General features: G+C 60.1%; 3 protein-coding genes across 5 annotated transcripts; 2 read left to right on the forward strand and 1 right to left on the reverse strand.

Annotated features, from left to right (window-relative positions):
- On the forward strand, window positions 1-2,546 carry LOC114490142 (5-hydroxyisourate hydrolase-like). Its single transcript, XM_028504072.2, has 4 exons — window positions 1-158; window positions 500-639; window positions 1,717-1,852; window positions 2,295-2,546. The coding sequence occupies exons 1-4, from the start codon at window positions 99-101 to the stop codon at window positions 2,382-2,384; spliced, it is 426 nt and encodes a 141-aa protein (XP_028359873.1). The 5' UTR covers window positions 1-98; the 3' UTR covers window positions 2,385-2,546.
- A 114-nt stretch (window positions 2,547-2,660) lies between these two features.
- Window positions 2,661-16,075, reverse strand: GAS8 (growth arrest specific 8). 3 transcript variants are annotated; one of them, XM_036013292.1, is made up of 11 exons: window positions 15,605-15,914; window positions 14,024-14,101; window positions 11,168-11,365; window positions 10,614-10,820; window positions 9,236-9,290; window positions 8,506-8,711; window positions 7,871-8,038; window positions 7,474-7,560; window positions 5,893-6,096; window positions 4,074-4,139; window positions 2,661-2,912 (listed from the first exon to the last, which is right to left on the reverse strand). In XM_036013292.1, the coding sequence occupies exons 1-11, from the start codon at window positions 15,605-15,607 to the stop codon at window positions 2,763-2,765; spliced, it is 1,422 nt and encodes a 473-aa protein (XP_035869185.1). In that variant the 5' UTR covers window positions 15,608-15,914; the 3' UTR covers window positions 2,661-2,762. The 3 variants fall into 3 exon arrangements, with proteins under 3 accessions (XP_035869185.1, XP_028359854.1, XP_035869184.1); XM_028504053.2 differs by having other exon boundaries at window positions 5,893-6,102; window positions 15,605-15,902; XM_036013291.1 differs by lacking the exon at window positions 2,661-2,912 and having other exon boundaries at window positions 3,791-4,139; window positions 5,893-6,102; window positions 15,605-16,075.
- A 3,280-nt stretch (window positions 16,076-19,355) lies between these two features.
- On the forward strand, window positions 19,356-27,960 carry DBNDD1 (dysbindin domain containing 1). Its single transcript, XM_028504076.2, has 4 exons — window positions 19,356-19,551; window positions 25,556-25,711; window positions 25,994-26,146; window positions 27,096-27,960. Exons 1-4 carry the CDS (start codon window positions 19,521-19,523, stop codon window positions 27,251-27,253), a joined length of 498 nt encoding a protein of 165 aa, XP_028359877.1. The 5' UTR covers window positions 19,356-19,520; the 3' UTR covers window positions 27,254-27,960.
- The last annotated feature ends 14 nt before the right edge of the window (window positions 27,961-27,974 follow it).

Here is a 27,974-nt window from a genome sequence, read left to right on the forward strand (position 1 = left end):
AGCCGGACGGGGCTGGCCGGGGAGGTGCCCCTCTGGCGGTGGCGGGTGTGAGGTGATCTCTGGCATCTCGAGCCGTTGCAAGATCCAAATCGGCGGTCATGAGCTCGAGGGCCACCCCGCGGCTGCGCACGCTCCAGCGACATCTGGGGTCCCTGGAGGTAGGGGCTGGGGTTCCCGGCCCCGTCTGACTGGGGCGGAGGTCCCATGAGCCAGGGGACACAGAGCTGAGTTCTGGGAGAGCCGGACGACGCCACCTCCGACCTGCTGGGTGCCGGAGGTGGCCCGGAGGGGAGGGGATGTAGTGGGGGCGGAGGGGGGACAGGTCAGTGTGACTTAGGAACTGTATTTCAGCGCGCCCACACCACAGCCCTCACAGGGTTGATCAGTAACCCTCCCCCCAGGGCGGTTTGGGACTCTGTCCCCCTGGGGCTGTTTACTCTGAGGCATTGCAGTGGGTGTGGACACAAGGCTCACCCTGTCTCCCTCTCTCCTGGCCCAGGGCAGAGGCATGGAGCCAGTGAGCAGCCCTCTGACCACACATGTGCTGGACACGGCCTCGGGGCTCCCGGCCCAGGGCCTCTGCCTCTGGCTGTCCAGGCTCGAGGACCATGGGCAGCAGTGGACTGAGCTGAGGAAAAGGTAGGAGGTCTGGGCAGCACAAGGCTGGCCCAAGCTCTGGCCTGGGACAGGAGCAACCCCAGCCCAGGACAGTGCCCCGAGCGCTGCTGGCAGAGCCCGCCCACCCCAGCCCCCGCTCACTCCTGTTCCATGGGCTGTGCAGCGTAGCACAGCCAGATAGCGGAGGGGTGGGCACGTGGAGGCCAGAGAGGACCTGAAAGGGTTTGAGGTCACCAAGCAGCATGCTGGGCACTGCGTTTATCCTTTCACTCCGAGAGCCCCCTGGTGACCCCTTTACAGATGGGGAGACTGGGACAGCAAGAGACAAGGGACAGTTCACACCCTACCTGGTGGTGCCCAGCTCCTCACTCACAGGCCTAGCTCGTACCCCATGCTCCGCTCTGCGGGGGCGGCCCAGCCAGGTTGGTGTGGGCACTCGGCCAGCCCTGTGAGCAAGGAACAGACAGGCGCCCCATCTCGAGGGAGGCAGGCTCTGCTGGGGGTGGAAGTGGGGAGCTGGTCCCTGAGGGTCTCCTCCCTGTTTAGTCCCTCGTAAAAGCTGGGTGTCCAGGTCCCATGTGAGGGTCAGCCATGGTCTTGGAAAGACATGTGAAGTCCCCTGGGGGGCCATGTGGACCCATTCCCCAGCCCCCAACAGTGCTGCTCTGTGACCACAGGACAAAAACACACCTGCAGGCACAACTGGGGGCACCGGGAGGCCTGGGCATGACTCCCCTGGGGTGTGATCAATATTGACCCAGATATTGAGTCGATATTGATCATGGGGATGACCCAGAGAGTGAGAAGTCCAGGTTACAGAGCAACATGAGTACTGAAATCCACTGTACGTTTCTGCAAGTTTGTAAATGAGCACGCCTAAGAGTAGAGAAAATCTGAGAAAGTGCAGACTAGAGCGAGTGACTATTGCTCATGGGGTGATTGTGGGAGGCTTGCTTCTCTGTACTGTGCAGCGGCTGCTCCAGAAGCCCAGGCCCTAGAGCCTGGGAGGGTCAGGCCAGAGGGGCGGCTGAGGCTGCGGGCTGTGGAGGCCCAGTGATCCCGGCAGGGGTGCACCTCATCCCCTTCTACCCTCCCCAGCTACACCAACCCCGACGGCCGCTGCCCGGGGCTCCTGCTACCAGGCCAGATGAAGGCGGGCACCTACAAGCTGACCTTCGACACCGAGGGCTACTGGAAGCAAAGGGGGCAGGACAGCTTCTACCCTTACGTGGAGGTGAGGGCCAGCAGCTGGCTGGGAGGGTGGAGGCCCTCACCCCCAAGTCCTGCAGTGGGCAGCACCCCTCCCGTCTCCCAGGGCGGTGAGGGACAGGGTCGAGGGTGACTCAGCCCCTGTGGACACAAGTGGTGACCAGGCCCCATCCAGCTCACTGGTCCTAACCTTGCTGCATCCACGTTCACCTGGCCCCATCCAGAGTGGGCCCTTTGGAAAAACCTGGCAGGCCCAGGGGTTCCCCCAAGCCGAGGGCTTTCTCTGCAGAGGATTCAGCCTCGCCCACAGCCCTCCCCAGGTTTCCAGTTCACCACTGGGCTCTGGCTGGCCTGGGGCTCCTGCCCCTACCCTGGAGCTAGACCCCTCCCACAGCTGGGCCTGCAGCGTCTCCCTGGGAGTGCCGCGGTCAGGCCCTCAGCTCTCTCCTGGTGCCTCTGGTTCTCAGGTCGTTTTCACCATCACAGACGAGACCCACAAGTTCCACGTCCCCCTGCTGCTGAGCCCCTGGTCCTACACCACCTACCGAGGGAGCTGAGCGCTGCGGCCCCTGCGGCCGGGGCCACCCCCACCCTCCACAGTGGGCTCCGGGCTCCTGCGGGGACCTCTCGGGCCCCACTTCCCGAGGGAGGTTCTGGCCACACCATGTCGCCAGTGTCAGCTGAGACTCACACAACAATAAAGTCGGCGTGGGACCTGAGGGCTGCCGTGGTCACTGGGCAGAGCCCGGCTGGTGCTGGCCGGCCGAGGTGGGAGGGGCAGACGTGGTGGCTCTGGAGCGTCTCTGCCACGGCCACACAACAGGACACACGGCGAACGCGAGAAGCCTTCATTTGCTGACCCGACAAATCCACACACACCTGCCGCCCACGGTGTGTAAAAGGGGGTGCCGTGCAGGGAGGGGTCCCAGGCAGGGCTACGTTGGGGTGGCCACAAGTCCCGCGGGGCCCTGGCCCAGGCTCTGTCCCATCACAGCTGCTTCCAGGGGCCGGAAGCCCACATTGTCCAGGGGGACCCCGAAGGCCTGGAGCTTCGCCTCGTAGGTGCGCAGCAGGTCGTTGTGGGCCTGTGGGGACAGGGCGGAGTTGGGGACAGGGCCACAGTAGGGGCTACACCAAGGCTGACCCTCACTCAGGCCACCCAGCTCATCATGGAGGGTGGGAGGGGCTGGAAGACCGCACAGGAGCCTGGTGGCCACCCCTGTCCCTGGGGAGCACAGGTCTGGGCAACAGACACGGTTTCCAGCCCCTCCTCTGGAAAAGGGATGTTTTTAAAAGGGTGAATCTCATTGGTCAGCTGTAAGGGGTGGAAGAGGCGAAGCCTGAGAAATGCTCCGCGCTGGATGTGACTTCATACCAAAGCTCTGGGGGCACCTCGGCCTCACCTTCCCCAGGGAAAGGCCGTCAGGCCTGGAGTCGACAGCGAGCGGGAGCCACGGCCGAGCTCCAGAGGGACCAGGGAGGCTGGGCCTGGCTCTCTCCCTTCTCTGGGCTGTGGGCTCCCAACAATCAGATGCAACCTGTGGGGACCCTCCCAAGAGCTGTGCAGGCCAGCGGGTGGCCCGATTTTGTGGGTACTAGTGCCAGGGTGCCAGGGCGGCCAAGGGAAGGGTCCAGATGGGCAGGTGAGGCTGGGGAGGGCCAAGGGAAGTCCCAGGCGGCAGGCACTGCCTTCACCTGCGGCTGCACAGCACAGGGCTCCCATGTGACATCCACCCCACAGAAATACGGGCACGTCCGAGTTACTCGGGCTGCTCTTAGAGTCTGCAGGCGGCTCTGCGTCTGCATCCGCACGGGCAAAGCCCAGAGCCAGGGGCACTGTGGGAGGGGGGTGTGGTGCAGGTGCACAGCCTAGGCCTTTGGGTTCATGGGGCTCCCGGGGCTCCCCGGACAGATGGTGGGGTCAAGGCACTCACTGCCCTCTCCGACTGCGGGGAGCAGGGAAAGGCATGCAGCTTTCAGCAGACATACGAAGCATCAGATACGGTTAGACTGGTAGCTGTCCCCTGCTTGGAGGACTGTGGGACTTAATCGGGGATCAGAGGAGGCCCCTCCCATCACCCCAGAGGCCAAGTCCGATGGAGGAGGGGAGGAGCTGCTGGATGAGACCAGAGGTGCAACAGGCAGGCCCCAAGAGGGTCACCTGGGCGGGGACATGCTACAGGCCACAGGCCACAGGGATGGTCCTGGGTGGGGACGTGCCCCGAGGGGAGGTGGACCCCTCGCACCTTGCAGACACGGGCCAGCTCGTACTGCAGGTCCTTGATGGTGCTGTTCTTCGACTCCAGGACGTCCTGCAGAGAGAAGGGCAGGTGTGAGTTGGAGACGTGTGTCTGGGCCAAGGCAGAGGCGGCATCTGGGGACTCTTGCTGGGACCCCAGCTGTCTGGGGAACAGCAGCCTGGCACATGGGGCGCTGGCCATGGGGAAAGGTCTCTAGGGAGAAGGGAGGCGGCACCGGCCTCTGGAAGTCAGAGAGGGGCAGGCCTGACGGGTCCAACCAGGAAAGGCCAGAGATGACCCACCCCCACCCTGGCCCAAGGGTGCTGCTGTGGGGACCCTTGTGTGTGGGCTTCTTTATCCCCTTGTTACCCACCCCCCTCCAGTGACTCATAGAAATAGGCACCCAGTCAGAGATGGGCCCTGGCCCCAGGAGCACAGAGCGGCCGGCCCAGGCAAGGCCCCTCCTGTGTGCCTGAGTGCCCAGTCCCCCAACAGCCTGTCCCCGGTGACGCAGCACCCAGTGAGCACGAATGTGGGCACTCACTCGGCCTCCCCAGCCCTTCCTTGGCCGGCCACCTGTCCATCCTGCCCCAGCCTTTCCTGTGGGTCCTGTGGGCTCTCAGAGCTGGTCTGCCCTGCCCAGAACCTCCCACGGTCCCCTACCGGCCCCAAACCTGGGGGCACGGCAGCCAGCTTCAGAGTCCCCCCCACCCAGCCGGCAGCACATCAGGCCTTAGGTGCAGGCTGGCTCGGGGGCACGCAGCCTGCAGCCCTCAGCAGAGATGTGGAGGCCTCACGGGCTCACCCTCTGGGCCTCGGGGCAGTGTGAGCAGACAGGGTGCCCGGTCAGCCGAACTGCGTGGGCACACTGCCGGTGCCACTTCCCAGGATAAAACACACACCTCCCACCGATGTGGCCACACCTGCTTCTCGGGGGAAGAACCCGTCTGCCCGCAGCCATCTACCCTGGGACAGGCCTCTGGTGCACACGTGGGGGCCAGTGGCACACCGCGTCTGTCTGCTGGTCCCTGTGGCCTGGCAGCGGCAGGTCGCCCAGCGTCCCTGGCAGCACCAACACCCCTTACCCCGAATCAACATTCTGTGACACCCCCCAAAACCAGGTCCAGCTAACAGAGGGGTAAGGCCCGGTCCGGGTGAGAGTGGGCCCGCCGGGCACTGTCGGGCTTCCACCTGGTGGGTCCCAGGCAGCAGCAATCACTGTCCTGATGCCTCCGCTGACCCTGCTGGCCTGTGGACTCATCTGTCTTGTCCACGGCTGTGCCCCAAGCCCAGGACAGTCCTGGCACACAGTAGCCCCATGAATAACTGGACCCAAGTGAGTGGGTGCTCCAGCCTCTTCCCAGAAGCACCTCCCTCCGGGAAGCCCTCCCCAGCAGCCCCAGCAAAGACCCAGCCCCGGCCCTGCTGCCCACAGCTAGAGCCGCATGCCCTGTGAGCGTGCAGGAGACTCGGCCACCCCAGACCAGTGTCTGGGTCTGCCGCCAGAGGCCCACGGACCTCCCACCCAGAAGTGTGAGAACGGCTGAGCCCCAGGGCCTGACGGCTCCACTGAACCCGTCCTGAGAGGTGGAACCAGCTGTGGCCTCAGGGGCCCAAAGGCGCTGCAGTGAAGGGAGAACGGGCAACCTCAGGCGAGAGAATTGCTGAGTGTGGGGAGCAGCCCCCGGGACTGACCAGGGTTTCCCCTGGATAATCAGAGGCTGGGCACGCTCGGGTCTCACCATGAGACAAGTGACCCCAGGCCACCTGGGGGACAGGAGCAGGGGCCCCGTCCAGCCACCCCAGGAGCCCGTGTGGCGCCTACCTCCAGCTTGCGGGACACCAGGGTCAGGGCCGCGGGGTCCAAGTTGGAGGCGGCCAGCACCTCGTTGAGCTGCAGCTCCTTCTTCTCCACGGCCGCGCTGAGGGCCTGCAGCTTGCGCTCCAGGACCAGGTTCCGGAGGCCCGTCTTCTGCTGCACGTCCAGGATGGCCGCGGTGAACTTCCCGTAGAGCTCGTCCCGCTCCCGCTGCACCTGCAGGGACCCTCCCCTGAGCCACTCCTGCCGGGGGCCAGGACACACCTCTCCCAGGGCCGTCCCCCAGGCCCACCAGGTGAGCCTGTCATCTGCACTGCCCAGACCCCCGCTCCCTGCAGCTGTCACACCACGGAAAGCCAGAGGAGACATCAGCTGGATCCCCTCTAGGAAGGCATCTCAAGAAGCCAGCAGCACCTGGAAGGGAGCAGGCCACACAGAGGGGTCGGCCAGGCCTGACCCTGGGTTTGGGCAGTGGGCTCAGGTCAGATCTGTCCCTGGTCACACCATGTGAATCCAGGGCATCAAACTTGAGCAAGCAGCACTTGGGGGTGGTGGCCCCAGATCCCAGACCCCACATGCTGGCACGGCCCTGGGCCCAACTGCCTGTCAGTCGATGAAAGTGCCTCTCATCTCCTAAGTCTGTTACTTTTAACTGGGCTATAAAAAAAAAAAAAAACCAAGATTGTAGAATTGTGGAGAGTGAACAGCCCTAACCCCACCTGCAGAGGCCACCATGTCAACACCTGGTGCCTCCTTCCTCAGGCTGCCGCGGCCTGCAGGCCCCTCTGAGGCAGCTGTGAGGATGCGCATGGGTCTGCCGAGCTCACAGACACTCCTGCACTCTCAGGTGGCTCGCAGAGGTGGGAATGCTCTGCCTGGGCAGACCCTGCACACTGCTGGGAGGGGGGCTCTCGGACTTGCTGGAAAGCTCAGAAAAGCACCTTCTCCACCAGGCATGCTAGCAGCTTGAATTCCTGAGATCTGGTGCAGGTGAGAAGTGGCCCCTGGGGCATGTGGGGTGAGACTACCTCCAAGCGCACTCTGGGCAGATTCTCTTGGAAACCTAGATGGAAAGCTGGCCAGGAACCGACTTTCCTGGAGATGCTCACACAGCTGCGCAAAGATGAGCCACGACGCCAGGGACTGGAGTGGGGCTGCTGCCCAGGGGGACGGGACGGGCTGCAGAAGCACCGGGGCTCGTGGGGCGGGGCCCGCTGGGCATCTGGGGGCAGCACAGCAGGCGGACACAGGAAGCGCTGGATGTGCAGCCGAGGCCGGAGGGCACACCCTCACTGCAGTCACAAAAGGCGTCTGTGACGACCGCACTGGGCCGTAGGGGACCCTGTCATTTTCCCCTGCAGATGCAGAGTGCCGGGACATCTTCACAGCGCGCACCCGAGAGTGCGGCACCGGAAACGTGTGTGTGCAGGGACCACACTGCTCGCTGGAGGGGCCAGGCTCCCTCCCTGTGTTTCAGAAGGCGGCCTTCGGGGCAGGCGAGCGAATGTGCCACAGGCCTCTGCCCGGAGACCTGCACACGCAGCTAGGAGCAGGCGGCAGGGCCGCTGGGAGCCGCTGGCTGCTCACCTGGACAAACCGCTGCTCCAGCACCTCGTGCTCCCACTGCAGGCTCTTGAGGTCCTTCTCAGTGACTTTCAGACGGGCCTTGGTGCACTGTGGAGAGAGGAGGGTGGGGACGGAGGGCACTCGGGCTGCACCGCAGGCTCCGGGGAGACAACAAGGCCGACAGCAGTCACCAGAAAGAACCAGTTCACAGACACAAGGGCTCAGCCCCTCCAGGGAGGCTGGTGGGCACACCTGTCCCCTAGGACACACACGACTCGAAGTTCCCTCCAGGTCTCCAGTCACAGAAGAGAGACTCGGTCCCTCTTGTGCGCTACGGGCCCCGCCCTGCACGGGCATCCCCTCTCTTCTGAGCCCGGGAGTAGGGGTGGGTGGGGGCAGCGGGGAATGCGCGGCGCACCACCAGGATCTGCTTGTCCCGCCTGTGGTCGCCCAGCTTCCTCCGCATCTCGTTCATCTCCTCCCGGGCCTTGGTCAGCGGCTCCGCCAGGCGCCGGTTCTGTGAGGACACTTCCTGCATCTCCTTCTCCAGGTGCTCCTCCTTCTTCCGCATGTCCTCCATCTGCTCCTGGGGGCCAGGGCGGGGGCGGCTCAGCGGGGGGCGCCGGCTGAGCTCACGACCGAGATGCCCTGTGCTGCAGGGTGCTGACCACCCCGACTGCTTTGTGCGTGCGCACACCATTCTGCACAGTCTTAACAGGCTCCAAACCTTCTAGGAATGGAGGTTCCATGGGGTCAGGCTTCATGCAGGACGCCCAGAAGGGCATTCCCCCTCGTGGAGACTTCGTCCCTGCCAGCACCTGGTGACAATGGCGCCACCCATGCCACACCTGCTGGGCTCCCACCAGGGCCCTGAGCCTTCAGCCACCAGAGCATGCACTGCCCTAGTAACCCCTACCCTACATTAGGGGGACAGCCCGTTTCCAGCCACAGGCAGAGATGAGGTTACACTACCCGGGACTTCCAATCAAGGACAGGCAGGGCAGCATCAGAGCCACTGGGGCGAGGGTGGGGGCGGGGTCTGCTGGGCCGCACCTTGAGGGAGGTGATGAGGGCCAGGTTGTTGAGGGTGATGTCGTTGTAGTAGTTCTTCATGTCGGTGAAGGCCTCCTCATGCCGCTGCATCAGCGTGCTGATCTGGCCGTTTTTCCTCTCCTCCACCTCGTGGATCTCGGTCTTCCGCCGCAGGTCCAGCTCGTCCCTGAGCATCTTCATCTTCTTGTCGTACTTGGCCTCGATCTCTGCAAGGCAGAGCACACGCAGCAGCTCGGCGGCGAGCAGCCAGCGGGGCCGAGGCAGCCAGAGACCGGGGCTACGTCGTGGAGTGTCTCTCCTGGGACTCAGGAGCCACACTCCCCACACCACACGTCTGCTGTTCTCCCCCCGGCAGCCGCTGCTGCTCAACCCCTGCAGGGGGCTCCCGGGGGATGAGTGGCCTCACGTGCCAGTGGTCACTGGCCACGACCCGTGCGTCCCCCCAGTCACAGCTCAGAGCATTGTGGCTAAACCGGACGGACCTCCTCAGGCCAGGAGCCGTGAGGAAGACTGAACAGTGACCCCTGCCCCTAGTCCCTGGTCTGGGCCAGGAGTGGGGACGTGGGCGGGACCATCGCCTCCCCCAAGGACATGGAAGTAACTTGTTCTGGGATTCTGAGTGTCCATCAGCCACACCCTCTCTCCTGGCAGGGCTGGGCTGTGGTGACCTGGCACACCAGCCCTGTAGCGATAAGCCCTGGAGGGGGGTCACTTTCTGCCGGGCACTCACCGCGCACTTGCCTCTCGAAGTCGTTGCGCATCCTGGTGATCTCCTCTGTGTGCTTCTGCAGAGGCCGAAACAGGTGTGTTACCAGGCGACAGAGAGAGGCGGCCCCTTGGGCCAGTCCTGCCCTCGCTGTTACAGAAGGCCCAGCCCCGTGGACCCGTCTGTGAGCTTGTGGGACGTGCCCACAGTGACAGGCGTGGTGGCGGCCACGTGCCACAACTCACTTCCTTTGGCTGCAGTCAGCTCTGAGCTTCAGAAAATGGCAACAGACCTTCCCAGTGCTGAGTGCACCAACCCCTCACCTGGCCTACCTGCAGGCTAGACAGCTGTGGCCGTGTCTACACACACCTGCAGGCTCCCCAGGCGCCTGCTCACCTACTCTAGCTGTGGCTTGGAGCAACATTAAAAATTACTTCAACAGATGACTATTAAAAGTCTGAATAAGAAGTGTTAATTGTTTTTATAGCAGTGTTTTTACACAAAAGGGAACTCTGACCACACAGCTAATGAGGCCTTGGGTAAGTGCACAGTCTCATGTCACTGAACCAGCCTGATAGGTGCCTGTGTCAGGAGAGACCAGACCATTCATGAGGGCCCAAACTCTAGCACCTCAGACTTTACTGCAAACTCTGAAATTTTACAGTTTCTTTCCAGGTTCAGTAGAGGCTAGGCTGCCTTCACATGAGACAAGTGTGCTCACAAAGTCTTCTCGACCTGCAGCCAGGAAGAACCTGTGAACGCCAAGGTCAGATACACCCTCCCTCTGCCCAAACCCTCCACAGGCTCCCTGACGCAGCCAGGGTTAGAGCCCAGGCCTCCTGTGGCTTCTCAGGCCAAGAGCAGCTCCAGCTGTCACGCCGGCCCCTCCCCATCAGCCCCAATTTGTCAGCCCTCCCCAGAGATGAGAACAGGGCCTGGCACCTGGCAGGCCCTCAGCAAACAAATGCCAACCCCACGTGGAGCCCTCACCAGCCTCCCTCAGAGTTGACCAAAAGGTCTCAGAAGTGGGCCACGTGCTCATGAGCCCAGCTTGCAGGACAATCTGCCACGGCCAGCTAGGGACTAGCGTGCGGTGGGACTCAGTGACGGTCTGTGTTTCCAAATGCACCTGACGTGCATCCGGGGGAGCAAGTGGGTGTCAGGTGTCAGCAGCGTGTACAGAGGAGCCCTGAGTGGGATGTTCCTCGTGTTCATGTGTCCAGCCTGACACAGGATTCTGCACTTCGCCCCAAAGTGGGCCTGCTTGGCTGCAGGCTTTTTTTAAAAAGTATTTCAATTAACTACCAAACTGCGGGAGATTTTAAACAGAAGTGTGAACTCCCAGTCCCTGTTGACCACACAGGCGTGCGCCCGCTGCCCAGCAGGCGGCGCAGGGACCCACCAGCCGCAGGTTCTTCACCACCACCTCGCTGGCCAGCTCCTGCTCCTTGAGCTCCACCTTCAGCGCCCGCATGTCCTTGCGCAGCGCCCCCTCCTGCGTGCGGTGCTCCTTCTGAGCCAGCTTCATGGCCACGGTGCCCTCCGCCTTCATCTCCGTCAGGTTGTTCTGGTGCTCGTACAGCAGGTGCTTCACCTTCTGCTTGTAGACCTGTAGGCAGGAGAAGCACGGCCTGCACACACACACTCACCTGCTCCCCTGCTCACCTGCACACCCCTACTCACCTGCACACCCATGCTCACCTACACACACACGCTCACCTGCCCCCCTGCTCACCTGCACACCCATGCTCACCTGCACATACACGCTCACCTGCTCCCTTACACACCCATGCTCACCTGCATGCATATAATCTTTTGTTTAAAAAAATACCTTCAGGTTCCCAATGTAAAGGACCCAAAGGGCTATGACCTGTCCTAAAGCAAGGAGAGAACATGCCTCCCACCCCACCCAGCATCTCAGCAGTGGCCCCAGGACAGGCAGGCTGCCCCACTCACCTTGATCTCCACTTGGTGTCTCTCCTCGGCCTCCTCCATCTCCCGGTCCTTGTTCCGAAGCTCAGCCTTCTTCTCTTCCAGCTGCCTCCGAGTGATCTCCCAGAAGGTGTGGATCTTGTCCCGCTCCAACTGGAAGTAGTTGCGCTCCTCCCGCTCGCGGTCTAGCTCCTCCCGGATACGGGCAATATGCCCCTCCACCTGGGGGCAGAGCAGAGCCCTCCAGGGACCCGCCAGGCCCACCCACCTGGGGGGTGCCTGCAGGACAGGGAGGGGCCGCTCTCATCTGAAAACACGTGAGAGACGAAAGTGGCAGAGATGGTGCTGGGCAGGCTTCAGGGTAGGACACGCTGAGCAGAGAGCAAGAATCTGATCTGGCCACTAATCATACGATTATATATTTTCATCCATTCCTGGGAACTTATACTGAGGTCATTTCTCAAAAGAACACAAGCACTTTCTCCTCGAAGATATTAGCCACATGATTATTAAAACAGTAACATTAAAAAAGAAATAATCTAAGATGATTTTAAATACAGAAATGGTTGCAAATTAGCCTCAATCAACTAGAAGATTATACACACCAAATATACCAATGAGGGGGGACCCAAAAACACCTGGAATTATCTTCTGGAGGGTGAACCCTTTGTTCCATAGTCCAGGCTCCCCCCGATAGGCAAGTGTCCCAGGACCCCATCTGGATCAGTGCACCTGCTGGCATTGTTGTGAGAGGCTGCATTCGGCGGCACTGAAGTTTTTCTGAAGATTCTTTCCGTGTGTTTATCCATTTCATGATAGGGGAATGATAAGCATGCCTGCCCACACTGTGCTGAGTGTTCAGCAGGTTTTGACTAAAAACTGCCTTGAGCCCTGTGCCCCACCCTCCCTATTCACCCGAGCACACCCAGAGTGACTTCTTCTGTTTCCCTGGAAAAAATGTCCTCGAAGGGAAACAATTTGCTGATGTGGAAGAGGTGAAACAAAAAACAGCAGAAGCACTAAAAGGCGACTTTAAAAACTATGTTGAGCGGTGAAAAAAGTCTCGACAGGCGCACTGCATCGAATGGAGAGGGCTATGAAGGCGACCGAAGTTTAAACACATAAGGACAAATGCAGTTTTTTATAAATAAATTCTGGGTTTTCTTGGGTCCCCTTCATAGATATGAAAATGACATGGCAGCATAAAGACACATTCAGAAAATGATGCTGAATGAAAAATCATTCACCTTTAAAGATATATGTTAAGCAAAAAATGTATAGAACCAGTAGACCCTTAACAGTGAAGACAGGTCTGGTCCGGAGCCAATTGTCCATCTGCAAACAGGGTTAACAAAAATTTTAAAAACCAAAAAACTAGAACAGACTCCTGGGATCTCCTGAGTGCACCTGAGCTGCTGGCTGTACCATGTCCTGCTGCTGACAGCCCCTCCCAGGAGGCCTGGGGCGAGGGCCCAGGCGGGGTTGGCCCCTGAGAGGGAAACACAGACCCCAGCCTGTGACCAGGGCCCATGCAGATGACGGCATCTCCATGTCACAGAGCTTTAGTGTCACTCAAACAGTCTAAACCAAGCTCCTACCTGCTATGACTGTCTCACGGAATGTGATTTTGCCATCACTCATTACATAGATTTTTTAATAAACATTCAGATTTCTAGATTCCCTTTAAAAATCAGTAAACAGACAGCCCTGGGCCCGATGCCCACAGGGAAACCACCCAGCAACCTGCCTGCAGCTGCCCTGTCCCTCATGCCTACCTGGACCCAGGACCCTGGGCACTTCCGAGGGGTCTGTCCCTGCCCCTGCAGACTGACACCCGGCATGTCAGCGCTGCCTCCACAGGGACCAGAAGTAAACAAGGAGGTAAGAGGCGGCCCAGCTGTTGGGGTGACGTGGTGTGTAGCCCAGTGATCTTCCCAAAACACAAACTGCACCCTGCCGCCCTCTGCTGAAACTGCTCACAGATCCCCCACACGTGTAGCAAGTCCTCACTTAACACCCTTGGAGGGTCTGCAACCCCACGGGAAATGAGGTGTAAGGAAGCCGACCCCACCACTGGCCACTGACAGACAGGAGCTACGTCCCTTGGGCATCGCCCCAACAAAACGTTCCTCCAGGGCCTGACTGAAATAAAACCACTCGTCAGCCCTAAGGCCCATTTGCTCGACACCCCACATCAGCCCTCGTGATCCTGGCGGTTTGCTTTGTGTTTATTTTCCATCCTACAACTACTTACAGGAAGGCAGGGTGGCTGACAGCAACGCCCGGTGACTCAGAGCCCCAAGGCAGACAAGCCGGCCGCCACCAAAGACTTGGAGGCTGCGCGGGCGCCAGTGCATCTCATGATTTGCCACATGCTGCCGCTTTCGGGAGCCTTTTAATTAAAGCTGTAATTATACAGCTATGTTCTCTAGCCCTACCTTCATCAACATGGACAAGTGCTTCAAATAATTCCTATGTTTAATGGTAAATAAAATATACAAGAACACCATATATTCATCCACTGTGATAACAGCTCTGAAACCATCAGGTGCACAAAAGGGTAAGATTGAAAGAAAATACAAAAGAATCTAAATAGCTTTTATATCAGAAAAAAAACATATCCTTCCCAATTCCTACCACACTATAAAAAAGCTCTTCAATGGCTGGGTTGCATTTTTTTTTTTAATATGCAGTGTGCATGAGTGACAGCTTCGGCACCAGTGGGGGCTGTGGAGATGGGGCGGGCGTGCTGGTTGGGGCAGAACTGCTGGCGCCGACGGGAGGGCAGCACGAGGGGCGCAGCCCTGGCAGGGGCCCAGCCAAGGGATGGGACAGCAACACCCACCCGCCCTGCGCCGGGCTGGGCCCAGGGCCGCTCACCTGCTCCTTGTTCATGTCCTCCGGAGCGAGCCCGTCCACAATCGGGGTACCTCTGCCTTTCCCTTTCTTCTTGGGCGCCTTCGGTTAAAGAAGAGACGCTCGGGTAAGCGGGGCTCTCCTGTAATGGCTCCGCTTTCCGGCTGGCTGGTTCCCTCCGGGGTCCCTGTCTCCCCCCACCCCTCGTCCGCAGCACTCACTCTACTCTAAGGTTCCCCACGCTCTCCCCACGCATTCTCGCTGACACCTTTGGAGAAGGAGAAATCTTCCTTTTCAGAACATTTTCTCCCTCATAAAGGACAGGCGGGAACTCGACCACGTGCACTTCCTGATACAGGGCAGATCCCCGGCCCACCCGTGTGGACGCGACACCCACGTGGCCTCGAGAAGAACAACCCCGGGACGAGTGTCAAGTGCTGCCGTGTGGCGACAATGTTTGGGAACCACCACAGAGAAGCCTGCGACAACCTTCCACAAGTGCTGGGAGAGGCGCCTCCGTGGCAACGAACAGACACGCGCGAACGAGGCTTTCTTTCTTCCTAATACAAAACTGCGGAGCACCTGGTCCAGGGCGCGGGCGCCAGCGTGGGCGCTGAGTCCGCGGTTCGCTCGACTACTCTGGCGACACGCCCCGTTTTACCCAGGAGGCACGAGAAGCCTCCAGCCCGCCCCCTGCCCCGCGTGACTGAAGCGGACGCTGCTTCCAAACCCTCACTGCTCTCAGGGGTCTGTGTCCCATGCTTGTCTGCGTGTACGTGACTCCGTGACAGTTTGTGACTACAAAAAATTATGTGGAAATCTTAGAAAGCATAGACAAGCAAAAAGAAATAAGGAAAATCATGCCTACCCCTCAAGCTAGTGATAGGCAGAAGTTTTTTGGCGGCCTTCTCGCAGTTGATATTCTAAGACCCACGCGCCGCAATCTTCACTCCTAACCACTAATCCCTGTACGCCACGAAGCCCACCCACCAGAGGCCCCTTTCCACTCGGCGTCTGGGACTCACAGCCAACCGCAGGGCTCCCCACGGAGACAGCGTCCCCACAGCTCCCTGCCTGGGAACTGAGTTACTGACAACTCCTGAAGGGGGGCGGGGCGCAGCTGAGGGCCCCATTACACGCGGACAGACGAGGCCAGGCTCTGCCCTGCGCTGCCGTGGGCACTGGGCCTTCTGCCCAGGACCCCCTGAGGTCGAGGGCCCTGCAGCCCTCGCAGAGCCTGGAGGTCCTCGGGTGTGCCCTGCACCCCAGGCCCCAGGAAAACCCCAGGCTCTGACTGAGCCTCCCGCTCCGGGAAGGCTCTCTGTTCTGGACACGTGGGATCTGGGCCCTGGGAGGCTGAGTGGGCGAGGGCCTACGACCGCCCGGCGAGCACAGGACCCTGGAGCCCAGGGCTCTCAGCTGCGAGCGCCGGCGGATGCGGGACTCGCGGCGACCCAGACTCTCCCTCCCCCGTGCACGCTCCCCGCGGAGCACCAAGTTCTCCGTTCCGGGAACCCAGTACCCCAGGCCCGCCTCAGGGTGTCTGCGCAAGGCCGGCCCCGGTGGTCTGGCCGGCCCCGGTGGTCTGGCGGGCAGGGGCCTCACCATGGCTGCAGGCGTCTGGGCCAGCCGCGACCCACAGACCAAAGCGCCCGCCCCCCGGAAGCCGCGCCGTCTCCCAGCAACCGCTGGGCGGTCCCGCGCGAAGTATCGAAGATTGTCGCGAGATTACGCCCGCGGCGACAGGCCCTGACAACGACAGGAGTGAGTCCCCGGCAACGCGCCCAGGACAGGGGCAGGGTTGCCACGTAGGTCTCGCCTGCAACCGGGCATCATTCACACACTTGATCTCCCCGACACCTCGAAACGCGTTTCGTCGCGGGACGGACGTGCACGTCGCCGGCCTCCTCCGCTGTTCCGTCCACTTCTTACCTACAGCACCTGGCGCAGGTGCTCAGCACAGAAGCCTTCAGCGAAGGAGGGAGAGAAGAATTATGCAGTTTAGATTCAAATTTGGGCTGAAACTCAGCTCCTGAGACTCACCCCACCTGGTCCACCTTCGAAGATTCCTTCCCTGCTGGTCTGGAGATACACGAACCTTCAGAAGGAAACAAACGTGAGAAATCTCCAAAGTTTTGAAATCAGCAGGTATCCCCTCCACGAAGGTAAACTGCCCTGCCTGGAGAGGCCGCCTCTGTGGCCCCCTGTTCTCAGGGTGAGGAAACACTAGAAACCACCGCCAGAGGATTCCAGACAGGCCAAAAAACAAAAGTTATCAGGCTCCTACCCTAACCATGTTGCAATTTCCAAAGCGAATTTCCGGCCCTACCACTACACTATTACCCGTACATATCGCTCTGTGTCACCCAGAAGGCTAAGGGTTTGTCACAAGCAAGTGTCCATCTTCACCCACTGTTTATGGTCTTTTTTCTCTACATTCTCAACTTTAGGATCGTCCTAATTAGTGGTTTTGCAGTCATTTCTATCTGCTTGGAGATGAGAGGTCCACCGTCCGTCCCCTCCCCCTGGAGAGCTTCACTGGGGACAGAGTGGGAATCATGAAGACAGGTTGGATCTGGCTGCCCCACCCAGGGAGGAACATGCCTCATTTGCTCTTGATCTCTGGCCTTTAGATACCCCCACCCAGGGGCAGGGATCTGAGAGCCACCCCGATGCGCCGGAGGAGCTTCCTGCTTGCCCAGCCAAGCCCTGACTGTTCTTGCAGCGGAGCAGCCAGTTGAAAGGGCTGCATTGACCCAGCTTGCACAGAGCTGTGATTTATTTATAGCAGTCCCTGAGGCCTTTGTGAGGTCTGGTCCTGCCACTGAGCCGGGGCAACCGAGACCTGCGCCTCTGTGCCAGACACCACTGGCCTGAGAGACATCTCCTCCCCCAGGGCCAGGCCTCCTAGAGGGAGCTTGGCAGGCAAGGCGGTGCAGCTGGGTAACACAACGGGGTGATTATTATTATTTAACACTTAATTTACAGGCCCAATATGCTAGGTGCCTCATGCTGATTGGTTTTTCTTTTAGAAGTCTGGCTCAGAATCCTGAACTAAATAAAAGCATTAACAATAATTCCTTTCAGCAAAAAAGGGCAAGACTAGGAGGGTTAGCGCAGGATACCCAGACAGGGTGTTCATTTGTCACAAACCCACAGTGTCATCAGCCGGGCTGCAGAGATGAATAGTGCATGGGCCCCGGACTCCTGACAAGGCCAAGCAACCTCCTCTTTTCATGTTGATTTCAGTTCTGGTTTTTTGGAAGGAGTCTTTTCTTCACATGCGTGGCTTAAATCACTTACTCAGCATCACACTGTGAAACTTGGAAATCCAGATACATAGCATCTGAGTTTTTTGCAAAATCCCAGAATCAATGTTAATAATCAAATCTCTGATATGTCACCTAACATTGGCTCATCCTAAGGCCCACTTACCTGGTCAGTCAGGTAAACTGCCTCAAGCCACTGCATCAGCCAGGTGGATGCCTAGATATTAGGACAGCACAGTGCTTAGGACTGTACTCTCTTTTAGAGACAGGTAGTGAAGTAATTAGCTGTGAGAGGACATAAAGTGTGTAAGATTTGCTTTGCATTGGAAGGAGGCTTTGAAAGTAAAGAAACAAGACCTGCCATGAGCTGACCATCACTGAGTCCGAGCGATGGGTGCATGAAGGTTAATGGTGTTATTCTCTCTACCTTGGTTTGAAAATGTTCTTTAGAAGGGCTACAAGTAAACACTGGCCTCTGGATGCCTTTGACAAGAGCCCCTCAGTATACATTTACCATCCCACAAGCAAGGATAATTATTAAACAATTACTGTTACAGTTACTGTGGCTGCATAACAGGTTATACCCAAAATACTGTGGCTTAACAGGCTCACATACCTGTTTTGCTCATTAATCTGCAGCTAGGCCAGGACTAGGTGGAGACAGCTCACCCTAGCTCCAGATGCCACCCCGCAGAGGGCAGGAGCTCCAGCACCTGGGGCTTCCTCACCCAGGGAGCCTTGGCTCCAGGGGTGCCTTCTCAGAGACAGCTGGGTCCTCCTTATGACCCAGCCTTGGAAGTCACAGAGCACCCCTCTGGCCACATGCTATTGACCAGAGCAGTCACACCCCTTGCCCAGCTTCAAGCAGAAGGAATCAGATGGGAGTGTCTTGCTCAGAGGGTGGTATTCTAGAAGACATGTGGGGTGAGAAATAAGGCTCCGGCCATTTTGAGAAAATGCCACCCGCCACCCCAGCAGCTGGTGTCCACCCGCTGCCCACACCATCCACCCTGTGGCTCCCTCACCTCCCTGAGAGGACAAATTCTCCACCTCTTGGGATGGCACAGGGACAGGGCGCATGCGAACCATGGGGGTGAGGCCCAGAGGGTCATGACGTCATTTTAGACAGTTTTAAGTAGCAGTTTTTTGTTTCATTTGTTTTGTAAACTACAGGAAAATGAAAAGCATTAGCCTAGGTCGCTGACTGCCAGGGTCTCAAAGGCCTTGGGATCCCTGTGACCGGGTTCGGCTGCACAGTGCGGGCTGCATGAACCAGCAGCCTGCCTTTGCTGGGGGCAGGGGAGCTTGCCTGCAAACATCACGTTCATACCCACCTCCCTCCTCTGCGGGCCTTTTCCACACCCGGCTGGGAACAAACTCTCTCCGAAGTTTTCTCTGGTTTGGTTTGGTTTTGTAAGAATGCAGACGCTGAGCGTGGATTCGGGTCTTCTGGCTTTCACTGCCTGGCTGGGCATTGTCGATCAGGCTGCCTGCCTCTGCTCAGCTTCTTCCCCCGGAACACGAGGTACCGTCTTCTTAGCGTTGCTGAGAGGGTTGAGATACTGAGCTCAGAGGGCTTGTGTGCGGGGCTGCACAGCGGCCCGTGCTGGGAAATGGGACTGGAAGAACCGTTCTGTGTGCTCCACAAGCCCAGACCCTGCCTTCCTTCCCGGGAGCTGGCTTCCTCCCCATCCTCTCGCTCCCACGTCTTTGCCTCCCATCCTCCAACGACGACCCCTCCGGCTTCCCCTTTAAACGCTCTCGCCCCTACCTCCACCCCCAGTGTTTCTTCGTAACATTTATTACAACATGCAATTCTATGTTTAAGGGTCCTAGGCTGTAGGCTCCACCTTTGCCTCTCCTTGTGCGAAGCGCGGGCTCGTAGCTGAGGCCCCATAAATATCTGGGAGTGAGTAAACGGACGGAACTCCGTGCAACTGCTGGAGGAGCGTGCGTACCGGGCTGGAAGGCCGCGGCCAGGTCCGGGTGGGTCTGCAGGGGGCGGGGTCCGCAGGCCCGGGTCCGACAGGGGGCGCGCGTGGGGCAGGCGGGGCCGCACCTGTGCTGCGGGGCGGAGGGAGGATGGGGTGGCCCGGCCCGGAGCAGCTGCGCGCCCCGCCCCACGAGCTCCTCCCCGCCGCCGCGGCCCCCCGGCTGCTGCCCGATGCGCTGCGCCGGGAGCCGGGAGCCGGGAGCCTGGCCGCGTCGCCGCCGCTGCAAGGCCGCCTGGGCCGGGTGACGCCACCGGCTGCATGGAGCCCCCGGAGGGCGCCAGCCCGGGAGGTGAGTGTGGACCCAACCCCAGGAGCCCCTGGGCTGTGCCCTTCCCGCAGCAGAGCCGCAGCCCCTGGTCCTGGGCCCACGCAGCCACCGGGGCCGCGAACACCATCAGCTGCTCTGGGTCCGGTCTGCGCGAGGCTGGCGGCACCTCCCGGGAGCTGCCGACGCCGGGCGGGGGGCGCACAGACCGCGTCCCCGCCCCCCTCGGCGCTCCCGGAAGCGGTGTCTGTCGTGCTCCTAGGTGGGTGGCCCAGAGTTTCATCCTGAACCCCTCCCAGCCGAGCCGTGGATCCAGGGTTCAGGGGATGGGGCGCGCCGGGGCCGGAGTTGGGGGTCTGGGTGGGCGAGGCGTGGGGGGCGACGCAGCTCTCTTGGCCGCGCGTCTGCTTTGTTCGCCCCAGCAGCGGCTCCGGGGCACTCGGGTGGGTGGGGGCGCGGCCGGAACCCTGTCAGGCGCCAGACTGAGATAGGGTCTCGGAGATGCACCGCCTGCGGAGTCTGGGGGGATGACCGCTAGACTTGGTGGCCTGGGAGGGCAGGTCTACATGTACGGAGTGACCCCTCCTCGCAGCCCGTTTACTGTCCTGCCATAGTGGGAGGAAAACTGTGGGAACCCTCTCAAGACCTTTCCTAAAGGGTTTCCATCCGCCCAAGAACTAGGATGCAAACGCAGGACTCTTCAGCCCGCCTGACCAGGCCCCAGGAGCATCCCTGGTTTCCTGAGGCTTCCATTCCAGGGAGCCACTCCCTGCCACACAGGGGCCTGCTGAGGGTCCCCCAGCGGCTCCGGTGGCTTCCCCTGGAACCACACTGCTGGCCTGGAGGGGTCGGGGAGCAGTGGGTCCACACTGTTAGCTGTGGCCAGTTGTCGGGCTGTTCATCCTGCTGCGCTGCCCCAGGGCCCTTGTTCTCCTCCCTGCCGGCATCACACTCCCAGGGGCTAGTGGGTGTCGGCTTCCTTTGTTTTGTCGTTTGTGGGAGGGATCCAGCCTTTTCTCACAACTGACAGTCCCAGGACCCTGGCCCCATACCCCCCTCCCCCCCCCCCCACACACACAGTTCCCAGTGGCAGCTTGGTGGGGATTTGAAGACAGGGCTTGGAGAGCAAGGGCTGGGAAGAGATGGGCAACGCGCCCCGCCCGTGGAGACAATCCCGGGCCCCCCACAGGGCTTTGCAGGAGCTGAGCGACCCTTCACTTGCAGAATCTCATCTACTGGAACCTCAGACCAAGTCTCTCAGGGCATAGACGTGGGCTTACCAGGTGCCTGTTCTGTGCGGGTGCCGCTCCGGCTGGGGCAGCGCTCGGGCCCGCACTGTGGGACCCACAGCCAGCAGCCATGGGATCGTAGAGCTCACGTGTGGGGGCTGTGACTGGCGCCCTCTCAGCTCACCAGCTCTTGTAAACTGTGTTTGGAGAGTGTGGCATACACACAAAAGGAACTACAGAGAATCCCCTCCTGCCCACTCACCCAGCAGTAATTGATAGCATATCTAGACTATTTCATCCACAATTATTTTTGAAACTCTCTCTAAAAGGTAAGGCTTTTATGGAGCATAAAATCCCACCTTGGACCTAAACAAATTAACAATGCCCTAACTGTCAAAAGGCTACAGACTCAGAGATGAAACTGTTGAGGGGGGAGCACATTTCTTGAAGGGCCGCAGCTGCTACCTCTGGAAAGCCAGGGTTCTGGCCCAGCCCGGGGGGCAAGAGAGAGGCTGAGCCTGCACAGAGCTGGCAGGAGGGGTGCTGCGTCTGGGGACAGGGGCTGGGAAACGGGGTGCCAGGGCCCCACCTCTGTGACCACCTGCCCCTCTCTGCAGCCATTGTGTTCTTTATGGCATTCATTCATACACTTCACTAGTTCTTTCCTTTGCTTGTGGGTGAGTGCAGGGGCGAGGCCCTGAGCACATAGCAGGGAACTTGAAATTTGGGCCAAGTCCTCGGCACCATTGTGCTGGAAAATAGGTCAGCAACAGAGCACAAGGTAACCCTATCGGTTCTGCTCACATCAGCAGCTGGCCCTGGGTGGGGGGCACTGTGGCACCCCGTCGGCCTCCCCACGGGGAACTGTGCTGGGCCGGGAACCAGGAGCTACCTCTCTGGGGACATGGAGAGCCCACACTGGCCTCTGCCCTGCCCCGGGAGACCCAGCCAGTTTGGGGTTCAGTCAGGCTGCCAAGCCCCCCACCATGCGCCTGCTGCTGAGACGGCCACTCTCCAGGGACCCAGGAACAACAGGGGCTCTGACCTGTTGTGAGTTCGTCCCTTGATCCTCCAGGTATCAGACGGACCCATCGCACAGCCCCTTACTCACTGTGGCAGGGCGTCTTGGGCTCATTCATTCAACAAATGGTGCACCTACTGTACACTAGGACCAAGCCCAGGTCCAGGAGCTCACATTATTCACACCTACTTCCAGCCTCTGAGCCTGGTGCCTGGCACACAGTAGGTGCACAGCAAATGGTACACGTCCTCCTGGCTTTGCCCTCCAACTCCAGCCAAAGTCAACCTTTGTTTCCACTGAAGATTTTTAAAAATTGAGAAATGTCACTTGTGCTGAAATCCACCCTTTGAAAGTGCACATTTCCGTGCTGTTGGTGCACAGAGGGGCCCCGACTCGAGGGGTCAGTGGCATGACTCTGACTGCACGGTGGCATCAGAGCCATACGCACTCAGTAGGTGCACTCCGAAGGTGGAGTTCCAGCCTTCTCCTGGACTAGCAGCATGACACTGTCTCTCGTGGTGCCAGGCGGCTGCAGGCGGACACCGGTGCTCCTCAGGGCACATCTGAGGAGGGTGGGCTGACCTACTATGTTCAGCAGGTCAGGTGTGTTAAATGCACTTTTGACTTAACATTTCCGACTTACGACGAGTTTACAGGGATATATAACCCTACTGTAACTTAAGGAGCATCTGTGCTCACCGGGTGGTGCAAACTTCCCCAGCACCTAAGTTGAACACATTCTCATTGCCCCAAAAAGCAGCCCTGGGCCCAGGAGCTGTTACTCTGTGCCCCACACACGCCCCCGCTGCCAGTCCGCTCCCCAGGTCTTCTCGATGTCGTTTTCTGCGCTCCACAGCTCTGCCTGCTTGGGCATCTGCACAAATGGTGGCACAACATGTGGCCTTTTGATCGGGCCTCCTGCCCTCACCATAACGTGCTCGAGGTTCGTCCATGTTGCTGCAGGAGTCAGAGCTCTGTCCTTTTCGGGGCTGAGTCACATTCCACTGACGGATGGGCGCTGCTCTGTTCACCCGTCCTCCGTCGGTGGACGTGTGGGCTGGAGTCTGCTTCTGCGTGCTGTGGATAAGGTGTCTGTGGACGCTCATGTGCTTCCAGTCCTTCTGGGTCTGAGGGTGGCAGTGGAGCTGCTGGGCCCTGCAGCGGCTCCACCTTTCAGAGCGGGGCTGTCTTCTGCTGCGGCCATACCACCTTACTGGCATTCTGACTCTTGATCTCCATCACATTCTTCCAGCCCGAAGATCAGCATCCTTGAGAGCAGAACACACATTTTCTGCTCCTTCTTTCCCCCACAGCTTTCACTCAGGCTAGGCCACTGCCAACGGGAAACAGAAAAGATGCAAAAACCAGAGACACACTATTCCATTGACTTTCTAACACCATAGATGCTTTGCTGTCCCAAGGATGCTGGCATTTGATGAAATGTGCTTCTTACAGTCAGTGCAAGTGGCGCAGGGGCTGGACCAGGGGCTGTGCCAGGCCCCAGGCCCCCAGTACCTACAGAGGCACATCGATGTCCCACCTTCTTTCCCCACAGGGTGGGGCAGGGGTGTGCTGTCTGGCTGAGGTCCTGCGGGCTCCCTGCCCCGCCCCCCATCTCAGCTCCTGTGCAGGAAGGTGGGCAGCACCTGTGGATTTTGTCCTTGCCACCTGCCATCACAGCCCATAGAAGTGCAAGCAGAGGCAGCCCCCACAGCTGCAACCCTCCAGCGGCTTCCCTGAGGCCACTCACAGTAGCAGTGATGCCTGCCTCTGTGTCCCCTGGTTCTCACCCTGCTCCGCTCAAGAAGGGCTCAACTCCCACCCACCTCCAGACCCCACCCCCCAACAGAACAACTCCCACTGCTCGCCAGCACTGCCCACCCTTGAGAGGGTGAGGCCATCTACTTGGTTCAGGCTCGCCAGACACAGTGGGGGCGCTCAGGAAACCTCTAAAGAATGAACAAATGAATGAATGAATGCTTTCTTGTCCAGATGAGGGACCCCACCCAGTGACAGAGGGACAGGGACAGGGCAGCTGTGAGCAGACACTTGGCCTCTGCCCCGCAGTCTGCCAGGAGCCCACCTCTGCGGGTGGGCCCCGGGAACACACTGCAGCTTCCCCATGGGCGCAGGCCAGGGGTCTGTCCTCCCTCTTCTGGCCCATCTCCAGCCCTGTGCCAGGACCTGGGGGTGGGGCCAGCAGCTGGTGGCTGTGACCTCTGTGCCTGGGACAAGCAAACCCGCTCTTAGCTGGCTGCGGCGCTGGTTAAGAAACCAAGTGCTAGGACACAGGACACCAGGAGCCACTGTCACTGTGGCACTTACCCCAGAGTGTCCCACTCCATTTGGGTGCTCTAGGCAGATGGCAGCACCCACCTGGAGCCCCCACCCAGTCACCCACCCACCACCAGGGGCCATGTGTGTGGAAGCGTCTCAGAACTGTGTCACAGGCCAGGACACAAGTCCACCCCATCATACTTGCACCCCTGTGCGACCCCCACCCCTTGAGGAAACAAAGCAAAATGCCCTGCAGACCCCCAAGGGCTTCCTCGACCCCACCCGCTAGCCCAGAGCAGCATCCAAACTGTCTCTCGTGCCCTCTGGGTGGGAAGATGTCCTTGCCAGGCTGGGAGGGCCAGGCCAGGGGTGGGTGTAACTCGACCCTCGGAGGATGCTCAGCAGCCACACTCCAAATGCGGCAGAGGTGGAAACCGGATCCCCTGAGCCCTCGTCCAGGCCCCATGTGATGAGAGTAGGGCGCAAAGCTTGACAGGCTGCCAGCCAGCAGGCCTGCCTTCCCTCCACCACGCTCCAGCGAGGGTGCTGCCTGCCTGGAGGAGCCCGCCTGGACGGTCAAGCTCGGGGACTGTCCGTCGATGTCCCACTCGGCAGGCACCCTCCAGACCCACACATCCCCTGTGGCGGCGTCCTGGCTGCTGAACACACTGTCAGGGGGACAGGCCCACCCCCCTCAGGGCAGCTGTTGGTGCTGGGCCCCCCAGCTGGGCCCCTCTCGTCGCGACACTCAAGGCAGCTGCTCCCGAGGCTCCGTCCACGCCTGGCTCTCAGCACTCCCAGAGCATCGAAGGGCACTGTGGAGGGGCACCAGGGCTGCATCACTGGAGCCTACCTGCTTGGCAAGTGGGGCGGGGGGGCAGGGGACATGCAGGCAAGACTCCAGAACAATCTACAGGAGGAGCTGGTAGGCATGGGGGCCAGTACTCTGGTGGTCCTGTCTCCACCAAGCACAGCACCAAGGAGCCTCCCACCTTCATCTCAAACACACACACACACACACACACACACACAAAGTGTTGAAAACGAGAAACTACTTTCTCCCCAAAACAAGTGAGAAATTCTCGGAAAGACAGATCTCCCAGGAGCTAGGTGCGTGTGGGGGGAAGGGGTCTGCGCAGCTTCCCCGCCACTGCCCGGACTCTTGCTGTGAGAGAGGGCACTGGTGGGGTCAGACGACCTAGGCTCTGTCACAGCGGTCAGTCCACAGAGGACAGACAGGCGATGGGCCGCGCAGAAGGCCCCGAGAGACTGGCATGGCCTGTGTGCATCGAAGCTCAGACACTCGGGGCCAGGGTGCGGGAACGCCACCCGGGGGGAGGAGAGCCTCTCCAGAGAAGCCCCCCAGCCCCCAAGTCTGGGATCTTGGCCAAGGCCACCCAAACACCCTCATCAATGCCCAGCACCCCCAGCCCTCCCTGCCTGTGTCCTGGGGGTGAAGAGCCCCCATGCATCCTCCCAGGGAACATTCTGTCTTTTGCAGAAATAGTTAAGGAGGTAGAGGTGCCACGGGCTGCCCTGGATACCCCAGCCCCCGGGACAGGGGACAGCTGCCACTTGCCTGTGGCCCAGGAGGAGGAGGAGGAGGTGGGAATCCCAATTCCGGCACCAGGGCTCCTGCAGGTCACGGAAAGGAGGCGTGAGTACGGCGGGGCTGCCCAGCCTGCCCCTGGGGAGCTTTGACTCCTGGGTGTGGGGAGCCTGGGCTTACAGCTTCCGCTCGCTGGGCCTCAGCTGCACTGTCTATAAACGGGGGACCCCGGAAGGCATTTGGCCCTGAGTGTGGGAGCAGACTTGGGGGCTGGCTATTCCCTCTCATTAGGGCCATGCTTGGCTTTAGCCAGAGCCCTGGTTCCTCCCTGGGGCTTGTGGGGGGCAGCTTGTGGAGGGACTGTGCCAATGACACGCCCCCTGCCCCCAGAGCCCCTCAGCAGCGTGTCCTCCCTGGAGGTGCACTTTGACCTCCTGGACCTCACTGAGCTGACCGACATGTCCGACCAGGAGCTGGCCGAGGTCTTCGCTGACTCCGACGAGGAGAATCTGGCCGAGAACCTGGCCGGTGACTCCCCAGCAGGTAAGGCTGGCGCTGGGCCACACTGTGCCACAAGGGCAGGTCCTAGGGCCCGAGGTCTCCAAACACTGCTCCCTGCAAACCTGTATTTTTTAAAATAATTTCATCTCAATTATGTATTTATTTATTTTTAAGATTTCATTTATTAATTTTTAGAGAGAGAAGGGAGGGAGAAAGAGAGAGAGAGAAAAACATCAATGTGCGGTTGCTGGGGGTCATGGCCTACAACCCAGGCATGTACCCTGACTGGGAATCGAACCTGCGACATTTTGGTTCGCAGCCCGCACTCAATCCACTGAGCTACGCCAGCCAGGTCTATTGTGTATTTAAATGAGTATTGGCCACCATGGCAGCACTGAGTCAGCACTGCTGCATCCACATTCTCCTCCTGCCTCCTGTCCTCATGACTCCACGATGCTTCTCAAACACCAGCAGAAGGCTGCAGCCACAGGCCTCGGGAGGCAGGATTGACTGATTCTGAGTCTAACTACAAGTCAGGCTGCGCGCCCTTCACCCACCCCGGCCCTCCTCAGCTCAGCCTGACTCGGTTCCCTGCCTTTGGCTCCTGGGGAAGCATTGTTCTTGACCCAAGACCCCAAAGGCCTCGGAAACTGCATGGCAGCCAGTGGGGTGTGTGGGCCCAGGGACCCTCCTCCCCCCTGCTCAGACCCTGTGCAGGGGGGCCTGGGGGGGCTTTCAGACCCCCACCTGCACCCTGGGGACCATGGGGGTGGCCATCTGCTTGGGGCCAGACCCCCCAGGTGGGGCCTCAGCTACACACTCAGGCCACACCCAGGCCCACATGTCCTCATGGCTGGTGGCCTGGCACTCACGTTTTCTAAGCACCCACGGGACCCAGTGTGTGGCCGGACCTCCTTTTGGGAGGTCTGCACCCAGCCCAGTGGCTGCAGGAGATACCCCAGGCCCTGCTGACCCTACGTGTTCCTGCCAGGCCTGCACCCGCTGCCCCGGGCCGGCTGCCTGAGATCCCCATCTTGGGCGAGGACCAGGGCCGAGCAGAACCGCGAGAAGCAGCCCCTTGGCGACCCTGAGCGGCAGCCAGCGACTGTGGACACGTTCCTCACGGTGGAGAGGCCCCAGGAGGACTAGGCCAGCCGGCCCAGAGCCCAGGCGGGGGAGTGCGAGGCCGTGACTCTGTGGACACTCTGCCCACTCCCTGTGGCTCTGGGTCGGGGCCTCAGGCATCTCACACAAGCACAGCCCAGTGGCCTTACGTCCAGTTCCTTCCTGGTCCCTGGATCAGGGTTGACAATGCCCAGGGATGAGACGGGAGTGGCCTGGGCCTTCTGGAAACTTCTGTCTGCAGGACTGGTGCTCATCTGTCACAAGATTCCCATGTGGATACCGGGTGACAGGGGACCTGAGCAATGACAAGCGCTCTGCAAACCCCCTGGGGTCCAGCCAAGTAAATGGTGGAGTCGGTCCTGAAAATTGCCACCTGGATGTCCATTCTGTCCCCTCCTACCACCCAGCACTGACCCAGGCCCTGAGACCCTGCCTGTCCTGGTCCCTGCAAGACATCTGGGCCAACCCTCCTTAGCTCGGAGTTCCAACACTGCATGCCAGTCTCCAACCCACGGGGTCACCTCCTGCCCATCCCCGCCTGCATCACCAGCTGGCATCCTGGCCCGAGGCAGTTGGGGATGTAGGGGCGACCTAGGCACAGCCCCGGCCCCCAATTCTGGGGCACCAGGCTCAGCTGCTCTGAATGCTGCTTTCTATGTGCTAAGAAACAGAATGGGCTTCCAGCCTGCCCGAGGCCTGAGACTGGGTTCACAATAAACGCGTGAGCCTGCTGTCTGTGCCGACA

Source organism: Phyllostomus discolor, chromosome 12 (assembly GCF_004126475.2).
Source record: "Phyllostomus discolor isolate MPI-MPIP mPhyDis1 chromosome 12, mPhyDis1.pri.v3, whole genome shotgun sequence".
NCBI classification, from domain to species: Eukaryota; Metazoa; Chordata; class Mammalia; order Chiroptera; family Phyllostomidae; genus Phyllostomus; species Phyllostomus discolor.